Raw genomic sequence first — 17,651 nt, forward strand, 5'->3', positions numbered from 1 at the left:
ATTTGGAATGTCATAAAAATACCTTAATATATATTGAGAATCAAATTAAATAAATTGTATTTTATATATAACCAATTTGGCTTCAAATCAACCATAACATTATTTTATTTTACCTTTTCATGTATTTCTTAAGCAAAAATAATTTGATCAAAAGTAATTTTTGTACATAAAATGAATTACATAAAGCATTTCTAACGTTTGTTGAAACGTTATCAATTGTTACATTGCTTTATTCTTGTATCGAACACCTCAAGGGTTTAAATTTGTTTTACCACTAATCATTGGTTTTTAAATCCGTTAAATTTATCCGTTAAGTGTCGGTATTTTTGTATTTTTACAACTTTTAAAAACTATTTTAAATGTACAAGTGTGCATAGCTTAGGTACAAGTTACAAAGCAAAATACCTAAACCCACAAACCTTTTCGAACGTTCCACCCCTTTGTGTTCTTCCCCAACCAGCCAACCCTACAGGCCGTCCACCTCTTCCCTCCCTTCAGGCATTGCCACCAATGCCCACCACCCCCTCCATCTCCTTCAAGAAGCGTCACCACCCACCATCAATCTCCTTCAAGATTTGGAATTGATCGAACCACAATTAACATCGGAGATTTACTTCTCTCTCCTTTTAGCTTCTTCTTTGTGGGTTTTTGGTCGAACGAAATGGGTTTTGGAAACAAAAAGATGAAGCACAGTGGATCGGATTTTGGTTTCTAGTATGCTATAATATAAGATGAAACACGACGAAATGGGTTTTGGGTTTTGCTTCTGGTTTGAAACACATTGCATTAGAGTTGGATTTGAGAGGGTTTATTTGTTAAAGACGAAGATAGGTTAGAGATGGAGATGGAGATGGAGATGGACATGCATTCATTGGAATTTGGTAGCAGAGCCGTTCATGGCCGCCGGGATGACCCATTAGTCCTGGCCCGTTAGGAATATGGATTTGGAGTTTGGACAGCCATTATTGAGAAAATGGACAGGTCCAATTTTATTCGTTAAAATTAACGGACACACATAAATAATGTAAAAATAAATATGGACAAAACCGTTGAGCCCGTTTATATTTTATAATTTAACATTTTTTTATCATTAATTAAAATTATGCTACTATATTTTAAAATTAAATTATTAAAGTTATAGGATGAGACTCTTTGATTATTCTTGAAAATCCAAAAGGCTAAGGGGTTGTTTGTTTTTCATTTCATTCTCCAATTGTTGAGATCCATGTATCACTTTAGTTGCTTAAAATTTTAATTGCAATGGTGTTTTTTCTTTACTTGTTGGTTTCATATTTGGTAATTTGCTAGTGATCAAGTTTATAGATTTATAAGAGTTACATTTTTAGGCCCGTTACCCCGTGGCCGTAAGCAAGCTCGGCCGGTTTATAGGACGGACAATTTCAAGTTATTAAACCCAAAAAAGGGTCTGAGTCTACAATTAGCCCATTAGACAAAAAACAAGTTAGGCATAGCCCAAGCCTGCAAATGATCACATATTTGTAGAGGTGTATGGGTTTATTTTCTTATAAATGCTTTAAAAACTTGTAAACATGCTTATATACTTGCAATAATTACTTTTATAAAAGACATAAAAATGACTGAAATACCTCTCATATGACTGATACGTGGGGGTATTTAACGGCTCAACTTGATGGAAGTTAGAGAGAGGACGATCCATGCAAGTGAATTAAACTCTGATGTATCTACTGCAAAATCAGAACCACAATGGCAATTGATAAAGTTTCACCAAACATTATAAATTATTTATGTAATTCACTCTATAAAAACACATGATTCCGTGTAACTAACTTAAAGTAAATTATATGAAAAAGATACAAATTATAAAATACTGAGAGTTGGGTTCACATGAGACCAGACTGTTTTTGTGAGATCCGTGAAAACATTTTTTTACACTTGAAACAACACAGAAAAATATTATAAAGGTAAAAAAATCCGAACAAAAAACACCGTGAACGTTATCTTTACAGTGTTCTACTATTAAGTTTCAAGTGTAAAGAAATGATCTCACAGATCCTACGAAAACAGGTTGTTCGATCCCAATTCTACTGATATATATATTAATAACTTCATCAAATATATAATTAAATAAAACTAATATACAATAATGTTTTATGGAAAGGAATAGTTTACTAATTCAATTACCTTTTTGAAGGTAAAAAAATCCAGCTTGTTATGGAATCTTCAAACATGAGCCTGTTACCAACATGTGTTTTGGGCCCTGGCCCACCCCACTTTTTATAAAAGAGATGGTATTTAGAAATTAGACGTAACGTAACCCATCTGCATCTAGTATTAAATATATTTCTTTTTAGCCATAGCTGTTCAAGTTATCTTGTTCGTTCAGCCATTTCCAGGGCCTTGAAAAACAATCTGGATTTTTACATCAAATTGGTATATCTTATGTGTTAGATTATGATTAGTTTTTTAATATAAAACTGAACATTGTGAATGTATTTTTATATACTAGTTGTGTACCTATGTAATACAGCGGGATTTCAAATTTTCAAATAAGCCTACAACTAAAAATGAGTGGAACTATTTATTAAAAAGTACAAAATTTATGTTTAAACATTCGATGTTACAGGGGAACCCTTAGAAATATTTAAACCTTGATTCTTTATAGTTGAGTATTCGTGCTATGCAAGAGGATGTAATCAAGTACAATGTAACAAATAAGGAATCAAGGTGAATTTTATTATACACAAACATGGAAATCAATTATGTTGTCCAAATAATTATAATGAAGAAAGAAACAAATATATAGTGAATACATTAAAAAAAATTATCTTATACAAACCGAAATAGATACCAATATCCACCTTTTTGCAAAAAAGAGCTAAAATTAGCTAAAATAAAAGTTTGAATGAATAAAGAATGGTGTGAAGATACTAAAAAAAAAGCTCTTAATAAGGAAGGAAAAAAGCTGAAAAGAAATAAATCAAAGTTGTAAGTTTCAGTTTGAATGTTGTTGTTGGTGTGCATCAACAATTGTACCTTATGCATATGAAGTTGTAATTAAGAGATTTTTGAAATTTATGCATAAAAAGGTAGTACTTTGGGCTTTATAGGTTGCATTTAAGACTTTTGGTGTAAATGCTTATTAATATAGTATCTATTAAATCTATCAACAAAAAATGTAAACATAAATAATATTACAATGATGTTAATGTTTAATTTTTTTTTTGAAGTATATAATATTTATATACGGCAAATGTAACAAATAAACTCACGCACCCTCCTCACCTATGGTGAGGTTTGAACCCCTGACTTCTTAGGAGGCCAAGCGCTATGATACCGCTAGGCCAAAGACCATTTGGTTTAATGTTTAATTATTAACAACATTCAAATGATTTAATAACATTAACGAAAAATGGTACGTCCCCGGAGAAGAATTGTATAAATTTGATGTAAAATATAACACGTTTAATAGAAATAGTCAAACATGTTGATCCTGTTCAATATTATTTATTTTCCAAAAAAAAATGATCAATTTTGAATAGATGGATAACATATTTAAATATCATACAGTAATAAGATTAAAGGTGTCAATGTCATCAAGACAAAAAAGGACATTTTGTACGTGAGTCGTGAGGTACATGAAATTGTAATTGATTTTAGTGGTGTTTTTGTTTATTACAAGAAAGTCAATTACGTATTGATATGTTTATAATTGTATTGATATTAGTCTCCTTAACTGTCGATTTTAGTCTCGCTCCTCAACTCGACGATTGTAGCACGAATGGTCTGAATTCATTGCGGGTGAACCTCCATGGTCACAAAAACTTTGGTAGCGTCTGGATTCGAGTCCGGAGTATGTAAGATTTTCCACTACCTCTCCCTGAACATTAACCAGTGCGCCACAACTCAAGTGGTCATCAATGATATGTGTTTGATTCTCGCGTTAAAATTATCTATTGTGATCCTTTTTGAAACTATACATTTTCTATTAGAATCAAAACTGAGATACATATTAAGGTAGTAGAAAACATCAAAACTACAACAACCGTGAAACTTTAGAATAATTTGATATGCCCATACAATCGAGATCACTAGTATGAATTGATGAGTGCAAACTAAGCAACAACCAACAACCAACAAACACGATACTGAAATATTCTTGTAAAAAAAAAATCGATCCTCATGGTTTGATGTTGTAGACTTGGTGACCACATTTCAAAATGGACGAGATGATGATCTCTATTGCACATTGTCGAACAGGATTTGGACCTTCTTGTGAGTCGTTGTTTTAACATGTTATGGTTAATGAATGTAGAGAGATTAGAAAGTATCCAACCCGAAATAAGAATATCAAACGACAACTACTTGACAAAGTCGATTTTCAACAACTCATCTGCAAATGCTCAAATACATATAGCAATCCCAAACACACCTAATAAGATGAACGACTATAATGTTATATATTATTATGTGTTTAACATATATTATTAAATATTTGTGTTCTCGACAATCAAGCTACAGTTTTAGATTATATTTAAAAAAAAGACTTATTTATAAAATATAAGCGTTTTATGGTTATAAAAGTATGCTTTATAAAATGAAGTAGTCTATAAAATAATTATACGATACAAAATAATTTAACAATTTTATAAAGTATTTAGGGGTGTTTGGGACTGCTTATTTAAAACAATTTATGTTTTTCTACAAAATCACTTATCAGCTTATTATAAGTTAGAAGAGTTTAACTTCTTTAAAAACTTCTTATCACCGGTTTGACACACCGGTATAAGTTGTTTATCCAAACACTAAAAAATGTTTATTATCGGTGTCACACCAGAATAAGTAAATACGTTGTTTTTATAAGCAACCCCAAACACCCCTTTAGAATGGTGAATGCAATAAAATGTAAAAATATCAAAGAAAACTTAATTTGGTTTTCATAAGAGTGAAATCCAGTTTTAATTGATCCCTAATGTTTATAACTTTAAACTTTAAAAACTTTAGTTTTATTCCATCGGTTTTGATTTTTCAGTCTAATTAACGGTCTTTATCCTTTTCAGCTAAATGAGGGGGATTTTAGTCATTTTTATTGTTTTATTAATTTTTATATTAAAATTAAAACACATATTATATTTTTAATTTAAAATTGTAAAACAAGATAGAAAATAAAAAGGATAACCATCATTTTTATCTTTTTTGGTATAATTTAAAATTTTAATAAATATGATTAAAATATTTCTTATTTAATTGGATTTGAACCAAAATGGTTGAGAAATCACATGTAAATGACCAAAACTAAGTTTAAGAAGGATATATGTTTGAAACTTGCAAGCGTAAAGATTAAAATTGAACTTTTGGTTAATGTTGCAAGAAAATTTTCATAATGACAAAAAAAGAAATAGAAAAATTAATACAATTTGATAATTTGATTTACAAGATCAAACCCTTATCATCCCATGCACGTGCCACCAACTCCACTTTCCCTTTCCCTTTCCCTTTCTATATTCTATTACTTTTAGTGGAAGTCACAATCATATAGGTTTCCATGCACTAGCCCACACCACCGCTGTTTCCTTCCGCATCAAGAATATTCCGGCACCCGTTTCCGACCGACCCATTGACCACCCTTCCTTATACCTCCTCAACAGTGCCCGCACATCGTCGCACCCTTCGTCGCTATATGAAACACCGCTAAACCCACTTGCACGAAGCCTACACGACCACCGATCCGCCGTTTCCCGCCTCTCCACGGAATTCGCCGGCGGGCATGCCACCAAGTTCATCACAGCTCGCCCCGCCTCCCTCTCTAACATCAACCTTTCGTTACTCGTTTGTGGGAAGCTTTCATCAAGAGCCTCGAAGTAAACCCTAAACCATCTCAAACACTCTTGAAACCCTCTCAAGAATTCAATCCCATGAATTCCCACATCCAAATCAGCTTCTTCTTCAACGATCATCACGATTTTAGGGTTCATACTTCGAAACATCGAGATCAAATAATCCCTACGGTGATTACTAACGGAACGTAACGTACCGTTCAAGTTAATGGCAAGAGCTTCATCAGATTGGATATCCAATTGACTAAAATTCAAATCGGATAAATCGCCCATATGGTGTATTACATTGAATTTAAACGGTACACCCATTAGCCTAGCGAATTTTTCCATCCGATTCCCTATTTCTCGCATGATCATTTCTATTCCGTCGCTGCCGTCAGATTTGGGGGTGGAGGAGATCACCGTCGTGAGACGTAGGTGAGGTGTTTCCTCTGTAGTACGGGTGGCTATGGCTTCCAACAAAGTCGGCCACTGAGTGCAGTAGGTGTTGCTGACATCTATTATGTGCAATTTGGTCTCCCCGTCGAACGCCTCCATGATAACTCCGTTGGACGCTACGTGTCCGAACGTCGTCCAAGGGCTGACTTCTTGAAACTTCAGCACCAACTTTCTAGTTGTTTCGAAAGTACACATTTTCTCCGAAATGGACGATAAAATCCTGTAATTCCGGTCACCGGAATCCGTGATGCGACTGAAGAGCGCCTGAAGAAAATAAGACGAAAGCTTCTCATCTATATCGCCATAGGGTGAGCTGATCTCATTAAGCATCCATATCAGCTGGTTCAGGCGGCAGCTGTTCTTGTCAGCCACCGCACGCGCCGCCTCCAATAACACATGAGAAGCCCAGCCGTTGGTAGAGAATGAAGCGAGGAACTCCAGAGAGACATCATGGGTGGCGGTGGCGGTGGAAGTGGGAAATTGGTGGTGGAAATGGAAGTGGGGTTGTTGCATTAAGGATGAAGAAGAAGCTTCTTCCATGAAGCATTGTTGATGATGATGGTGGTTAGTGGTGGTCTGATGATGATCATGAGCAGATGATCCAGAACTGCCGGAACTTGTGAGGGTGGAGTTGAAAGATTGATGATCGGAGATGAACTGTTGGTGTTTGAGGGTGACATTGGTAAACATGGTATCCATTAATGAAATATGTCTTGTGAAACAAGGTTTTTGTGTATGAGTGTGTGCGTTTTCATTGGCCTTAAATAGGATGGTGGATCATAGGGTGTTTATGTTTTTTGGGCATGGCAAAACAAATCGAATTTTGAAGGGATGTGTTTGTGCTTTTGGGGTAATTGGAATTATTTTTTCAACAAAGGGGAAAATTACTTGATTTAAAACAATTATCGATTTTATCATGACATGAATGCATTTTTAAGATGAACTAAACGTTTTTATTTGTTAATATACCGAAGAATTCGTTAAAGTTTAGTGGATGTATTTTTCATATCCCTACAAAAATTCTATTATAAAAATCGGTAAATAGATGCATGCGACCGCTCTGTCGTTAGTAGGTCCGCCTCCAAAAACAATTAGTGTTTCAAAATAGACATGATTTGATTTAGACGTATAATTAAAAAATGGTTTGATTGTTAATCGGAGAATTTTTTTCTAAAACTCATGAGAATGTTGAGGGTTAAACAAAAATAGATATGTTTTATGATGAATAAGAATTAAAAACGTGATAAAAGAGTGAAAAGGTGCAACCTAAAAAACCCATCTTTTAACAAATTAATTGTTGGTCTCCTAATTCCTCTCCACCTTTTTCTATTTAAAATTCAATCAAATCCTCCTTTTTTTTCCTATTTCACTTTTTCTTTTTCCCATACAACCTTGTGCATTGCCCATGCTTGCATCCCAAATTCCCAAAAATAACATTTCTTTATTTATAAAACCATTTCTTTTAACTCTAATACCCAAAATACAAATGATTGAAATTTGTACCATTTGTTATCTCATTCACATTTGCTTTTATAACACATATCTACAACTAATAACACCAAACTTTTACATAAATTCTGTGAAAATCTTATTTTTGTTTTTGTGTTTTATTTACAAAAATTAAAATCAAAACAACCTAAGACCATTCGTTTTAATGATGGGTATAAAGTTAATTGATAAATGAAAAAACTGGAATGATCGTTAATTATAAATTTTGTTTTTAGTTTAATTCTATATGTTATTAGTTTTTGTTTAATCATCTACCGTCAATCATAATAATATTTACAAGACGAGATGTCACTACCTCAACTACCAACCCCCATAAACAATGTCTATATGCTTTTGATATTCTTCTAGTGGGGCTATTAGCGTTTTCCTGTCATATATTTTAATAACAAACTAATAATCATCTTCGTTATCTAAAATATATTCTAAAACATGAACATTTGCCGTGTTTTTGACCCGGCTTTTTTGAGGTTGTACAAACATTAAAATTAATTAAGAATTAAAAATAAAATAGAAAACAACTAGAAAGCATAGATTTTGATTGGGATGAAAGAGATAACCGGGATCTACAAAATTTTGATCTTTAAACCAATTTTTTTTATAGAGGATAGTTATGATAAATTAAACGATCTACAATTAAATATAAAATAATCAATCATAAGCTAAGGGGATGTTTGTTAATTTACCGCTGCTTAATAGTTCCATTAAGAGGTAGTCTCTGAATCGTTAAAAGATGAATCTTGTTTGACAAAAAAAAGTTTGTCTCTTAATGATTTTGTATCATGATCCCATAACCATTCAGAACCTTAATTTCATTGTAAACAATTATCGAACAATTATATTTAATTTTGCATTATATCATAAAATATTATTAATCATTATACATCAAAGCATTCTGTAACTGACAAACCGTCCCTTAAGTAAATAGATGTTTTTGGTCAATCAAATACATCTACGTACTGTTTCATGGTTCAAAATGCTTATGGCAGTCACGAGGGTTCTTATATGTAGGCCACGCACCTTTTTAAGGTTAGGTGATCATGTCGGCTTGTTGCTTTCATGGAGGGTTTTTGAGTCTATTCACTTTCAGGATCAATTGGGCCTAAAATAATATTGGACTTATTTTACTGGACTTGGGCCTCATTCATGTTTGTAATTTGTAACCCGGTGGCCTGCTGTGATACCGGATGGCCCAGTTAACATGGTATAAATAATAAAATTGCGATGGTTGTGATTAAATGACACTTCATATGGCATTCGTACATATTTTGTGGCACGATGTACATATAGATATTTGCCACACATGTTACTGAAAACACAAATCGAGTAAATATAAAATAAGAACCACATACGAAATCCGATTCTTTTTTGGATTTGGCTTGTGTTGCATTGTAATATTAATGTGCTACTATTTCAATTAAGTCTATTTTTATGGGAGGGAACATAATCGGTCATGAGGTTTCTGATGTCCATCGTGATAAGCCAAAAACACCTCTTTATATGCGCATATGAAAAAGAAAACAAACCATTTGAAACCTACTCAAACTAAGCGACTCATACCCACATTGATTTTTATTTAAATAACAAAATTGAGACAATGAGGGGATATAAATCAAAACCCTGTAAATACATCACCTAAAACATGTCTTTGTTCGTTTTTCGAAGCAAAAATATCATCATAAACATTATCAATGTTTTTATCATCACAATCATTATCAATGGTTTTATTATCACCAGCATTATCAATGTTTTCATCATCACATGCATTATCGATGTTTCTACTTCTTTAAGAATTTATAATTCACAAATCACAATATTTCTTCTTGTTAAGTTCTTTTTATCATCTAACAAAAAAAGAATTAAAGAATGCAAGATATTTCTAAGGGAAGAAATAGTCAACAAATGCAACATATTTCTAATTTTTTTATATCATCTAAGCAAGAAAGAATACCTAATCCACAACTCTACTCCACGGATAACAGAACTCAAGAGGTAGCAGATTTGCAAATGGATATAGAGGTAGGAGTCAGGTGAAGATTGATTAGGGGCTTAGGTCTAGCAAATCGATTAGGACTTAGGAGAAGCAGATCGATTGTGCGTTTAACGGTCCTTAGATTTAGGGCAACATATGAGATCGATCAATTGAATAAGTGGGAGTGATTTTGTTGAAAACGGCAGATGGCGAGATCGATTAAGAGAAACAGGGAGCAAACAGTCATGAGATCGTTGATTTAAGCCTAATGTTTGAAAAAGTATATAGTTGTTTCTAAAGCACAAAGAGCAACCTACTAAAGCTAAATAGCACTTTGTGCCTTTGTTGACCATGCTCATTGCCATGACAACCATGTTGGCTCTAAGAGTGAGTTAGCGTAAACACTTGCTGATTTGACTTATCTCAATGTTTCCACCGTGGAAATAAAATTGTTTATAAATTTGTAAATGAAGTAGTAATAGAAAACCTACAAATTATCAATGAAGTTGATGACAAGTTGGTTTATGAATCAAGGATGAAAATAATTGTAACATATTGGTTTTCATGACAAAATTGAGATGACAATAAAAGATAAGGTTTAGTAGAGTCTTTTGAGGAAATATATGGGCTTATGAGTAAGATGTTGTATTTTTAATCATCTTATTCATCACTTATGTCTTACCATATAAGATATTAGACTGATTTTTCTGAAAATAGCATAACATCTCTTACTATCCTCTTAATGGGCATTTGGTAAACTCATTATTTATTAGGCTCTTACCGTCTTCATATTTCCTTAAACAAAACAAAAATTTAGCATCCTAAAAACATAAAATGTTCATGTGGTTATATGAAAATTATAGATTAGCTAGGTCCTCCAAATAAAATAGTTATAGCCATGATCATCGTGGTTGCACTTTTGTTATGGATTGGGTCCCTCACCATAACTTTGTGTTAAGTTAAAGGTGTTATGGTAATTTTGATATTTTTTTTCATTTTAAAAACTTAAAAAATTTATGATTCTCAAATTATATATTTATGATTATATATCATATATAGATATATTTACACACGCTTGATTCTTCCTCCTAAGTCCCACCCACCGGCGACTTATTTGTTTATCCACTCACTTCGTCGTCCGTCAACATCAAATGCATCTGATCTCACCCATGTGACCTAATCCCTTCCTTTTTCATTTCTTCCCTTACGTTCATCACAATTTCACTGAAGAACGTAAACTAACAATTCATGACGGAGGTAAACCAGGGTTTGCAGCACTGAGTTCAAGTTCAGGGTTGTGAAGCGCAACATAAACCAGGAGTGGCTTTGGGTTGAGGGGTTGTGGTGTGGTGAAGGGAGTGCAGGTAGTTGCAACCTTGCAGGTGGTGGTGAATGCGTCGATGGAGACTCTAGATTGGTGTAAGGGACAGTGGTTTTTGTGTGGAAGGGGGAGGGGATTCGTCGGCAACTGTTGCTCCGGTCGCTACACATCTATGGCGAGAAACAAATACACCACCACCGCCTCCCTTTCCCTACCCTTGTCTTCCTCACTCCAACACTGTATGGAGCATTGGGAGAATAGTAAAGACATGAGAGAACATTTTTTTTGGAGTATTCCTTTTTTTTTTTTTTTTTTGTGTTCAAGAAGGTGTAATAAATTAACGCTAATCGTGGATATGTGTGTATACAGATCTGATGAGTGTACAAGCAGTCAGCTGTAGGTGGTGAACAATTAACCCACCTTAACTCTCATGCCATTTCACCTTCACCTACATTGATGAACAACTAAGGGAAAAGAACGAAAACGATTTACAGAAACGAAAACAAAAACTGACAAACAAGGTTTAAATCGCATATGTTTTTACGTATAAATCATATTTTTCTTGTAAATCGAAACGATACAATGCCAGAGATGGTGGTGGATGTTCAACCTAGAGATATGTTCGATAATGGTGGGCAGGAAGTAGCAGATGGGGAGAGAGAGAAGATCGACGTTTTTTTACGACAGTAGCGAGTGGCCGGAAAGGGGGAGATGAGTGGCGGGAAAGAATGGAGACTTCTCTCTGTGTTGGGGTAGGGAAAGGGAGGATGTTGTACGGTTATTTTATATATGTATACACATTATATTAATATATAAATGAATATATAAAATGTGTTATTTTTCTTTTTCTTTAAACTAATGAAAAATGAAAAGACAATATTACCCTTGATTTATGGGATCGTAAGTTAATGTTGTTACGACGAGGGACCCATTTCATAACAAACTTGAAACCACAATGATGATATATGTAACTAATTCGTTTGGAGGACCTAATCCAAATTTTCATGAAACCACAGGGATCAAATTTGTAATTTACTCTATTTTTTTATAATTGGTTTACACAAAAATGTTATACAAATTTTTATAATTACTATATATGAAATTAAGCATTGAAATACACTTTAAATATTACGTTTACTTGAAAAAAAATCTTTAAAAACTTTAAAATGTTGAAACACTTGACAAGATCTTGAAAAATAAAAAAATTGTATTATAATTTGTATAAATTTAAAAGCCGGTCCCATGTATAACTAAGGTTGGGTTGAGCCGAGTCTTGAATTTCAATAAAACTCATTACCTAACTAGACCATCGGGTGACAATCATTCCATATCGGTCTCCGTCGGTTATGGACCGGGACCACTTCCATGTCGGGTCCGACCCACTTCGGTATCTGTACTTCTAGCTGCATGGCCTTATTGATGTTGGGCTTCTCAATTGGTTGCCTTATTTATTAGGATTTAGGAGTGGTGAAATGTGAAGCCCGTGGCCATGGCATTGATTTAGCTATTTAATTCTTTGATCCATTTATTTATCCACTATTAGTAAATCCATTAATCTACATAAATATTTCAAAAAGAAAATTATTTATCAATGATTTTAAATACACGAATAAACTTTACGGTAAGTTAGCATGTAAGCGATACAAGTTGAAGGGTTAGGCGATCAGACTAGATGTTTAACATTTGATGAAACTAGGAAACTGGTGGAGCTGATGTGAAAAGAGGTTGAAAAACTAATAGATTTTGACTAGAGTACTTAGTAAAGTATTTTATTTGTGGAAGTGAGATTCTAATTAAGATTCTTAAGGGGCGTTTGGTTCACATAATGTAATTTGGTGGAATTCGAATCCATCAAAATAATTTGATTTTGAATGAATTATAATTAAATTTGACCACATGTTTGGTTCGTAGGATTTAAAATGGAATCTCTCATAAAAATTAGAATCTCCATCTTTGTTTGGACCACCCCCACGGCCCACCCTCCCTATCTTAGCCCCCGCCCACCCTACCTTTACCAACCACCATGTCATTATTGTCGTCATCACATTTACCACCCTACCTCGCCCCTCGTCACTGCCCTACCCCGACCCCCCGTCTATGCCCTATCGACCACTATGCCACTATTGCCCCACCATGCTGCCCACCTGACACTTTAGGATCGTTCGTGTTCACCTGGTGGGCAGTATGTCCCCACAGTGGCGGTACAAGTGCACGCCGACACTATGATCGCTTGCAAGTAATAAAGTGGTACAAAGTACCAAGATCGTTCCCACAGAGAAGGTACTACTGAGATTTAGATATTTTTCATGAACTTCTTGCACGAGTTTCAAGATGTAAAATAAAGTTGAACTTTTGTTTATAAAAAGACTGAAATAGGACCGACTAGCAAAATAACGAAATAAACTTCTACTATTAAATGATGGGCATGGATGCAAGTGTTGCTTAAGAGAAAATTAACAATAAAATGGTTAGACTTATAAAAGTTTCAATCTCTCGAAAGTGAACTTTTATAATCGGGCCTCATAAAATTCCATAAGGTTTTTACGTTTACCACTCCGAGACTTGCCGATCTAGCTAAAAAGTAAAAGGAATGCGATTCTCATCCAAATCTCTTTGTGATAAAAATACCTATTGCTTAACTCCTAGCTACATGCATACAAAATTCGTGTCTCCACGTAATTATTCAAAGACCCTCTCGAGTTATTTGTGCATCACTTAAGCCGTATTTTGGATCCGCTCATCTCTGAGTCTAAGATCTAATATTAACACTTCAAAGTGATCAGCTTATCCGCATTTTAAGTACCGTCTTAAGTGACCAAGTTACGAAGTGATAAAAGATAAAAACACCCAAATATTATATAATCATCCTAAGTTAAACGACTCACACCCATATGAGTAATTTAGCTAGACATAATAAAAATAATTAAAGACATAAAATAATATTGAAATATAAATTGTATTAATGTAAAACTAAATTACAAGTACAAAGAAATAAAATACTAGACTACAAATTAAAGACATAAATTAAAAAGCATAATAATAAAAGAAAGAAAAGGAAGAAGTGAGACACAAAAGGAGTTTTGTGTCTTACTTGGTGATGTTGGATTGTTGGTTCCCTTGGTGTGTCTTCAAAATGACTCCCCAAGCCTCTTTATACAGGGGAGAGGAAGAGAGTAAGGTACACCCAATCATTACCTTAAGGGTAATTAGTACAAAGCTAAGAAAATACAAATAAAAATAAATTAGATGAAGGAAGACAGCTCATAAACAGCTGGAGAAAATATCTGGATGAATCTTCAAATTGCACGTTTCCCAAGAAGCAGCAACAAGGCTAGTAGACATCCCACAGTGGTGCCACAGTGGGCAGTGCTGTCARAAAAATACAGGTTTTTGGAATAATACTTCTTCATTTGTGTTTCATCATCTTTTTAAAACTTTTGGAATAAAAGGGGAAAAACAAGAAAATTGGGTATTTAATAATAACAAAAAGGGGGGAAATAAATATGAAATAACTCTTAAAAATAAGAGTTATCACCACCCCCTCCGTCCCCACCCTATCCCTAACACCACACGACACCCTACCGACAACCATGCCACTATTGCCCCGCCTTAGCCCACCCATGTCGACCATCATGCCACTGTTGTCGTGGTCACAGCTACCATCCCTCCCTATTCATTGCCCACCCATCCATGACCCTGCCTCCATCACCCCACCCTCACTGCCCTACCTACACCCTACCGATCATGATGTGATTATTGTGATCATCACAGCTACCGTGCAGCCATTACCCACTCATGTGGATGTAGAGGGGGTGGGTGGGTGAGTGGGTGGGGAGGGAACGGGGATTAGTGAGACTGAGAGTGAGGGTGGGGGTCAGGTAGGGTGGAACGGGAGGAGGCAACAGGGTTTGGATAGAGTGGGAAGGGTCGGGAGCAGGCAAGGTGGGGGGATGTGACGACGTTGGTAGTCGCATGGTGGTGGGTAGGGATGGGGGTTCAAGGGGCGAGGTAGCGATGGGTGGGACAATAGGGGTAGGACTGAGGAGGTGGTAGTTGTGATGATGGCAATAATGGCATGGTGGCCAATATGGGTGAGATAGGTGGGGGTAGAGGTACGGAGGATAAGGGTGTGCGAGGGTCGAGGCAAAGCTGAGGTGGGTGGGTGTGACAACGACAGTAGTGGTTAGATGTGGGTTGGGGTAGGGTGGGTGGGCGTGAGTGGCAGCTGTGACCACGATAATAGTGATGTGATGGTGGGTGGGGGTTAGAGTAGGAACGTGACAGTGACAAATGTAGAATGGTTGTAATATAGTAGTGATGGGGTGGGTGACACAATGGTGGCATGATAGTTAGTGGTTGGTTGGGGGTTGGGCTAAAGTAGGTGGGGGCGGGTGCCAAGTGGGGCTTGTGGTGGCAATAATAATGGTGTGGTAGTGGGGAGTTAGGGGTGTGACAGTATAGTAGTAGCATGGTCGTGATGGGCAAGGAATGGGCGGTGATGGAATTCAATTCTTTCATTTATGTCAAGGAATGATCAATTTTTTAAATTGTATGAATTCAAAGGATTCCATCCATTTCAATTTGTGAACCAAAGAAAGGAATTGGAATTTGGTTAAAGAAATTGATCATTCCAATTCCTTTGAATTTTGTGAATCAAAGAGTCAAAGTTGAGAATTATGGTTGGAAATCAGTTACGCTTTTAACCCTTCAAATAGTTTAGTGGCTTTAATTTACTCTTCTTCCTCTGTCAACTTCTATTTGATACTCTTATCATATTTATTAATTATTAGTTAAAATACATTAAAAATTGTATTTTTTTTTATTACAAATTACACCGTTCGAAAGGTCTTGTTAACACCTTCAAAACGAGCCAAATAATGAATATTTTTAAAATTAATTATATTATTAACACTAAAACAAATAAAAAACAATATGTTTTAACGTTAATTTTATGCATGTATAATGAAACCGTTTTTTAATTAATTATTATTTTATATAACGATAGTTATTTGGTACAATCACTTCAAAAAAAAATCTAGATCCGTCAAAAGATCCTTGATCATCATAGTCATAGGTTAATAATATGATATTGTATCGTCAAAATTCTTAAAGAATCTTTTATGGATTCATCATGGATATGGAACTTTTGATACTATGATAAATATTTAAACCCAACTAATATCTTAAATAAGAGATTTTGTAGATCTTTTGATTTAATAATTCATATGAAATATGTAACAAGATGTATAGTTTTTCACAAGTTGATGTTTTAATAATGGTATCTTACCTAATTTATAAGAAATCAATTTTCGTTTTATTTTAAGTATATAGTTTTTAATTTTTGTATCATTTTCAACATATGAAAAAATCTAAAATATTTAAATGATTAAAGTTATGTTTGTTGCATTATTATTGGCATAAGTCATGTAGGTCTTATATAAAGATTTTATATGGAGCTAAGATTTAAAGTTAGAGGGAGCACGGAATATAAATAAATAACCAAGAATAAATGAAGATCAATTCATTTAATGAAATGATCAAAGTGGTTAATTATTTACAAGCAACATAGAATAAAAAGAAGGGTTTTTTTTTTTTTTTTTTTAACATAAAGGCTATGTTTGGTATAAGTTAACTGGTAACTAATCAACGAATCATGTTTAGTAAAAACTAGGTGATAAGCATGTAAAATGATTAAAAATGGCATCTTAAAGATTAGTTAGCTATAATCTATACTATATTATAAAACATTTGACAAAAACTCTTAAAAACCATTTTTTATGCATAAAATACGGTATATTAATACATATTACTTAAAATTCAAGACTACAAGTAAATTATGCATAAGTACAACTTATTAAAGCTTCATGTTTGAATTCGTGTAACTAACTGCAGATAAACATAACCAATTAAATGATAAACATCTCATTTTAAAATCTAAAATATAATTAAGATAATTATCGAGTTCTAACAAAATAATTAATTATTATCTTTATAAGAAAATTATATTATTAAACCAAAACATAAATTACTTCGTTATTAAACCTAAATTATATTATAATAATAAAAATTTGAGTTAAAAAATTACAGAAAAAATAGGAATTTTAAATAGTTAATTTAATACTAATATCGATATATTTTTGTCAAACTTTTATGACATCTTCAAATTTATATTTCATTCAAAAATAAAAACATTATCGCTTTTTCAAAATCACATAACATCGATTGAGATAAAAAATAAAATAAAATATAAAAATCATGATATATTTTGTTGGATTATGCGAGTACACTTATTGTATTATATAATATAATTAAAAGAAATATTTAACAATAAAAAAATATTGATACAAACAAGATAATAAAGAAAAATTAAAAGAATAATATGTTAATTAAAAAGAATTTTAAACTAATTCTTATATATATATATATAAATTTTGGATTTTTAAAACGAAGTTTATAAAAAATTCTACAATAATATATTATTTTAATTAATCATTATATATAACTAGAAGTGTACTCGCGCAATGCAGCGAGATAAATCATGATTTTAATATTTTATTTTATTTTTTATCTCATTCGATGTTATAATATGATTTTATAT

At 33.5% G+C, this 17,651-nt stretch overlaps 1 protein-coding gene across 1 annotated transcript; it reads right to left on the bottom strand.

Annotated features, from left to right (window-relative positions):
- Positions 1–5,485: 5,485 nt before the first annotated feature.
- LOC112515479 (protein SHORT-ROOT-like) lies at positions 5,486–6,953 on the bottom strand. Its single transcript, XM_025122365.1, has one exon. The coding sequence runs from the start codon at positions 6,951–6,953 to the stop codon at positions 5,511–5,513; it is 1,443 nt and encodes a 480-aa protein (XP_024978133.1). The 3' UTR covers positions 5,486–5,510.
- Positions 6,954–17,651: the final 10,698 nt, after the last annotated feature.

This window comes from Cynara cardunculus (assembly GCF_001531365.2).
Source record: "Cynara cardunculus var. scolymus isolate 2C chromosome LG 1, CcrdV1, whole genome shotgun sequence".
NCBI lineage: Eukaryota > Viridiplantae > Streptophyta > Magnoliopsida > Asterales > Asteraceae > Cynara > Cynara cardunculus.